The following is a 6,621-nucleotide window of genomic DNA, read 5'->3' as shown; positions in this document are numbered from 1 at the left end:
TCCGGGGATACCACTCTGGCCAGGATGGAGACTGGTAATCCCAGAATTGGATCAGTTAAACAGGACACTATGGGGACACCCTTTCCACTTCACTCTAATTGCCAGCCATGGTGCTCCAGGTACCTGAACGTGCAGTCCTGCCCACCATCCCAAAGATGCTACAGCTACGGGAAGGCATATGAATGGCTGTATGCACACATAGCAGGGAAGGCGAGCGTTACTTTTATCTTGTACGGTGGCTAACAACGTGCAGAGTGCTAGGGTGTCTAGGTCACAAGCAAGTTCCCCTGGGGGTGTGGTTACACTTCATGGGTTTTCTTGGGGTGTGTGCCCTCCAGAGTTTATCATAAGCCAGAGCCCCTCAAGCTTTGGAGGTACAGATGACACCTCTATTCTGCTCTGCCATGGCACCTCTCGGCACATATCATCATTACACAGCAATGATAAGGACTGAACAATTGCCAGACATGCAACACACCCACTGCAGTTACTGCTTGGTGCAGAAATACATGACTAAGTGATATACAGGTAACAAACTCACACTTGATTCAGAAATAAGCATATTTTAAGTGTTATTCAGATAGCATGCACACATATTTTCTTATCTGGTAGCACTACAGCAATACAATAACAGTAATGAAGAAGCTATCATATAGCAAAGATGTGCCATCAGCTCCAAGGATGCTGTGTGTCCAACACAATGCATTGCTCCTGGTTAAAATTCCTGTAAGAAGTGTGCTCTAAGACTTTCTGGGGTCATAGGAATCCTCTTTGCTCCTCACAGTCTGTTGTTCAGGAAGGGCCAGAGCATGCTGGCTGCTATCCCTGCTGCCATCCCATAGCTGTACGTCACACTGCCAGCTGCGTTGACGTTGCAGAGGTTGGTGCTGCAGCAGGAGACATTCCTGTTGCCCACGCTGAAGTCCTGATGTTCTGCAGCGCATGACGGGTCACAGCCCTTGCTGATGATGGTGAAGAGTCCTGCAACCTCTGGAAGAAAAGCAGGACCATTACTACAAGGATTCAATGCAAGCCAAGCCAAGCCTCATGGCACTGAATAATGAGATGCTATTCTTATCTCAGCTCACTTCTTGAAAAAAATAGAAAAAGAGTATTTCCAAACAGCTGCATGTTTACTGTAGCAGAGTGCATTTTTGGGGTGTCAGTTTGTCAGCGGTGGGGGGGAAGATATCAATCCCCAAGTGTCTGCTTAAGGCAGTGTATTCCACAGCACAATTCTTAGGAATTTCTAAAACAGCACCAACTCCAGAAATTGTAATAATTTTATTAATAACAATTAAATAATTAATAACAAAAGTAGCCATTAACACCTCTTTTGGTGAGCCTAAACTATTAACAGATGAGGAGCAAGCATATGGAGTAATTTTTGCTCCTATCCCACATATCTTTGTTGTATGGAGCCTTTCAACACCCAGGGAAGTTATGGAAACATGGCTATTCCCATGTCACAGATGACAGACTTATTGTTTGATTTGTTTCTGGGAGGTACAGCCTATTTTTCTGTGGCCAATTGATAGTCAGCTGGTTACCAGTAGATTATAGAATCATAGAATCATAGAATTGCCTAGGTTGGAAGGGACCTTTAAGATCATCGAATCCAACCGTTAACCTAACACTGCCAAAACCACCACTAACCTATTTCCCTCAACACTATGTCTACCTGTCTTTTAAATACCTCCAGCGAGGGTGACTCAACCACTTCCCTGGGCAGCATCTTCCAATGCTTGACAACCCTTTCCATGAAGAAATTTTTCCTAATATCCATCCTAAACCTCCCCTGGAACAACCTGAGGCTGTTTCCTCTTCTCCTGTCGCTTGTTACTTGGGAGAAGGGACCGACCCTCAACTCTACATCCTCCTTTCAGGGAGTTGTAGAGAGCGAGAAGGTCTCCCCTCAGCATCCTTTTCTCCAGGCTCAACAACCCCAGCTCCCTCAGCCGCTCCTCACAAGACTTGTTCTCCAGACCTCTCACCAGGTCTGTTGCCCTTCTCTGGATGCTCTTGAGAATCTCAATGTCTTTTTCGTAGTGAGGGGCCCAAAACTGAACACAGTATTCGAGGTGGGTCCTCACCAGTGCCGAGTACAGGGGGATGAACCTGCATGAGTTCTCTTGATCTTGCACAATCTATTCTGGGCATCAAGTCTTTGACATATGCAAATTTAGTGTACAGGGCCAGTGGGTTATACAATGTGTTGTCTCTCCTGCATGTGAATGCATGGCCATGGATTTGCACATTTCCAATAAGGACAATGCCAACTGGAGGTATCGCATTAACTGCCTGACAGAGATGAGTTTGAACATGACACTGATGGGGTTTGTGCCTCAGGTCTAAGAGTAACTGAGCTGTTACCACAGATCTGGACAGGGCGAATGTTTTTTTGCCAGATCTAGAATGGGAAAATTAAATCGTAATCTGTTAAAGGAGTTTACCCAGAGACACACAGATGGCTGCATTCACAGCTGGCTGTAGAAGGTCTTAGGCGAAATTCCATCCTTTTCATTGAATCCACCTAAAGTCAGCTCTGTGATTGAATGCTCCTAACTTCATGACTAGGTTTCACCAGACTCAGCTCCTCGCATTTTAATTCATGTTCCAAAATTTTCAAAGCCATAAATTTAATTATTGCCCTTGTAAGCAAATAATTTATGCTGTTATGAAAGTGACACAAACACAATTTTGTAGAGGTGAGAGACATTGGTAGGTATTTGCAATGTCAAGTGCAGCACTGAAAGCTTTTTTATCACCTTTTCTCCCCAGATGGCTTTTCTCTTCCTCCTGCACACTGAGCTTTGCTGGTCCACACCAGCTAATGTATCTAGAGTAGGTGGGGCTGGCTTGGACATCTGAGGCTGGGACCATGCTTGGGCTCCAACATCACAACTAAGATATTGCCCACCCCCACTTGGCCTTACTGATCACATCTGTCTTGCACATTTCATTTTCCTTGCAGATCATTTCCGTCTGACAGTAGGAGTTGCTGAGCTGTGTCTTGCAGCTGTAACACTGCAGAGAGGAACCTGCAAAAGACAAAGATGGGTTATAAGACAAATCACACAGAATCACAGAATGGTTCAGGTTGGAAGGGACCTTAAAGATCGTCTAGTTCCAACCACCCTGCAATGGGCAGGGACACCTCCCACTAGACCAGGCTGCTCAAAGCCTCATCCAGCCTGGCCTTGCACACTTTCAGAGATGGGGCATTGACAACTTCCCTGGGCAACCTGTTCCAGTGCCTCACCACCCTTACAGTAAAGAATTTTTTCCTGAAATCTATCTGAAGTTCTCTAGGGAATCCAATTTAGTGCTTGCACTGAGAAACAGGACTATTCCTGTGGGTACTTAAAGGAATATAGCACTTCTGTTACTAGGAAAACAACATTTTTTTCCATTTTTGGTAGGGAATAGTACACTCGCTTGAGGTAAGAGTCAAGATTTGCAGTTGCTGAAGGTGTTTCAGATGTAGTCAGTGCAGTGAGGGAGCAACTGGTCTCATTGACCGGTCTCATCAGTTAAGGGGAAGTGCTTCCCAAATGCTTCTTCCTCTTCTTTTGGGATGCTTATCTCAGTTCCTGTCTGGAACAGGCTTTTTGTGATATTCCCACAGGGAAGGGATGAAGTCCCCAGAAGGGCAGGTTGATACAATTTGTCTGTCTCTGTAGATGTTAATGTATTACCAGGTGGGTCTGTGAACGTTAGCTGAAGTGTTGCCAGGGTTGGATGAAAGAGAGATAGCGAGAGAAGAGAGGATGGGGAAAGGATGGAGCAGGCAATTAGTAAGGTCTCATACAGCCCATTGTCTCAATTTGACCAACTTGTGACTCGTCTTCTCCATCACTCCCTCTTAGAAAGCAAATACAAAAGAAAGTGCAAATGCAGCTTTTGCCTCCCTCTGAAAACCAGGTGACCACATGCTTCCACCCCCTCGTGGACATGCCACTCTATGGGGGACACAGTCGGTGTTGTTAACATCTGCTGTGCTGTTATGTTCATCAAGCAAAGGCAGAATAAGCATTGCAGCTTGGAAGTGTCTAGCCCTGATGAAAAATAGTCCCCAGAGGAGTGAGAGCATGGTGCAATTACCTGTTCCTATTACCTACCTGTGCCCCAGGGCATCACTGGAGCCTTGCAAGTGTGAGAGTCGATGTATATACATATATTTTAACCCCATGACCACAGGCTTGGATCATAACTCCGTCAATTCAATACCCTAATGCCTAACATACTCTTTTAGAACACGGAATAGAAACTAGTGTTATTCAGAGAGGGAGCAAGAAGAGATTTGAAGCATTTTTCCCCCTCTGGCCAAGCCTTTCTGGTATAAATGACTGATGCAGTCATAGAGGCAAGGAGCCAAACCCCAGTTTGTTTGTAGTGCTGCACTCTGCTCTCACACTTATCTGACTTTTAATGCAATGAAAGTCAAATTTCAGAGCACCCTGAGGGAAGCTGGCAAAGGAGAGCATCTGGCCAGGACTGCATGAGACCCGTAGCCTATTCCTTAGGCATCCTCTGCTGAATGAGCAACGTTTCTGCTCAGATGTGCTTCTTCAGTTCTCTGGTAATAAGGAAAAGCTGGTTTAAAAACATTTTTTCCCAGTCAGGCCAAAAAAAAAAAATAGTGACACTGTCCAAATCCCACCCATCCAGTTTAGAAAATAACACACCATAGCATTATCCCTTTTTCTCTCCTATTAAAATTCCGACAATCAGAGGCCAATATGGAAATGAAGAGTCAGAAAACAAGTTGGAACAACACTTACCTTTGCAGAAATGTTGCAATTTTGACAGCCTGGGAAGAAGAAAAATAATCCTCCCACCCCACTTAAAAAAAAACACACACACATATATAAGTGTATGGTCTGGCTTAAATAGCTTTGATTTCAATTAAATTCAGTTTTGTATAGGATTTGTCTTTCCTGGAAGCTGCGCTACCCAGCACTAGGATCACACCATCAGCAGAGTGTGACTATGCATTTTTTTTCCATGCAACACACAGGACACCCCATCAAAAACCAAATATGACATAGGACAACTGCGCCAGCATTTCTTCCCTCACTGCCAAACCCCATCACAAGTCTTTTCTCTTAGCTGAAGATCTGCTGGAGGGGATGCGGGGCAGACTCTCCATGCTATCTTACCTGAGTCCAAGCACAGGACTGCTCCCAGCAGAAGAACAAGGAAAGCCTTCATTTTGGGATAGCCTCTCTCCTGCTGAATATGGGTTGTTTCTTCCTGGGGCAGTTTATATACCCTGGGAGGCAGCAATCAGGCATGCCCAGAAGGTTGACCTTTGAAGGTACCTGAGCGAGGCTGGACCAAGGGAGGGGTTGGTTTATGGTAGTGATATTTGCATTAGGTGCCTCTCAATCTGACTGCGACTCTCCGAGCTACCAGCAGCTCCTCTCCACCACTACGCCCACGCCTTTCCTCCTACCCTTGGGCAAAGTGTTCACACCAGTGGAAAAAACCCAAATTCTTTAGAACAAGGCTGGCCTTATGCATTTCCCCAGAGCCAGTGAGGTTGTGGTTGCACCCTGTGAACAAGGTTCTCCACCCCCATTGCTATCTTGAGTGGAGCTATTGTGTTTAAATCAAGGACATAAAATTCTTTTAATAAACACCTTCAGCTATTCCTCTGCACGTGTGAGTATGTCCGTGACATTCGTGGCATGTGGTGGCAAGGTATGTGGGCAAAATACTGTGCATTGGCCTTTTTCAGGTGTCCAGGTGCTCATTTGCCCTTAGTTGTATGTATTGTCTGTAGTCTAGTAAAAGACAATGGCCAATTATTTTTTTTTTTAATGTGTGGTGAAATGAAAGGGGCTTTGTGATGGCTTTGTTTGGTCTCAGTTTTATCTGCCACTTCTGCATTGTGGCATGCTTCTCTTTGTCTGCCAGTCCCTCTGCCTAGTATAGGTTGGGTAAGGTTTTGCACTTAAACTCACATCACTGTAAACAATTCAGGTTTGTAGAAGAAATGCCACTTCTTATTACAGATGAGGATGAGTTCAGTCACATTCCAAACTGAAGTGTGAATGTTTGTTTTGGTGGGTTGATTGGAGACCTCTCCCATCCCTATGTCCTTTGACCACTTCTCAGTATACGCCAGTGTAAAAGAAACCAGGCCTTTCTGCTAAATTTAATTTGCCATGTTTTCTTGCTTTATTTAGGTTTTTCTTAAATCTCAGGAACTTAGAGCTTTGCAATAATAGCTTTCATAGACTTGCTTTCGTGCAGTTTAGCTCTTAGGACACCAGGCCCTTTTTTAAGTGGAAAGGAAGGTATGCTGGCATGTTGGTAGATCATTGCTCTTGATCAGTGGCTATGGGATGAGTGATAGAGGCTCGGCTGGACTAAGACTGCCGAAGTTAACGACACTGCCCTGATTTACACCAGTGGAGAATCTGGTGCAGGGGATATGGTTTGGTGATGGTTTTTGTCAAGAGTTAGGTTGATGGTTGGACTAGATGATCTGAAAGTTCCCTTCCAACCTAGGAAATTCTATGATTCTATGATTCCATGATTTTGCAAATCCTATTTCCTCTGTGGGGATCTTACAGGCTTACCCTTGGACTCTTAAACTCCTGTTTGAAAGGA

The 6,621-nt window shown here is 44.8% G+C and overlaps 1 protein-coding gene across 1 annotated transcript; it reads right to left on the bottom strand.

The window, feature by feature from the left end:
- Positions 1-570: 570 nt before the first annotated feature.
- On the bottom strand, positions 571-5,322 carry PSCA (prostate stem cell antigen). The gene is made up of 3 exons (XM_063324055.1): positions 5,163-5,322; positions 2,937-3,041; positions 571-990 (listed from the first exon to the last, which is right to left on the bottom strand). Exons 1-3 carry the CDS (start codon positions 5,212-5,214, stop codon positions 779-781), a joined length of 369 nt encoding a protein of 122 aa, XP_063180125.1. The 5' UTR covers positions 5,215-5,322; the 3' UTR covers positions 571-778.
- Between the last annotated feature and the right edge of the window lie 1,299 nt (positions 5,323-6,621).

The sequence above is a fragment of the Chroicocephalus ridibundus genome, chromosome 2 (genome assembly GCF_963924245.1).
Source record: "Chroicocephalus ridibundus chromosome 2, bChrRid1.1, whole genome shotgun sequence".
NCBI classification, from domain to species: domain Eukaryota; kingdom Metazoa; phylum Chordata; class Aves; order Charadriiformes; family Laridae; genus Chroicocephalus; species Chroicocephalus ridibundus.
This window is presented reverse-complemented; position numbering and strand designations above follow the sequence as displayed.

What these genes read in the sequence shown, in the direction of transcription:
- PSCA (XM_063324055.1), bottom strand. Translation starts at nt 5,214, where the DNA reads ATGAAGGCTTTCCTTGTTCTTCTGCTGGGAGCAGTCCTGTGCTTGGAC. An exon ending in AGTCCTGTGCTTGGACTCAG is followed by an intron (nt 3,042 to 5,162) that starts GTAAGATAGCAT and finishes TGTCTTTTGCAG; the next exon opens with GTTCCTCTCTGCAGTGTTAC. An exon ending in GTGCAAGACAGATGTGATCA is followed by an intron (nt 991 to 2,936) that starts GTAAGGCCAAGT and finishes CTTTTCTTCCAG; the next exon opens with AGGTTGCAGGACTCTTCACC.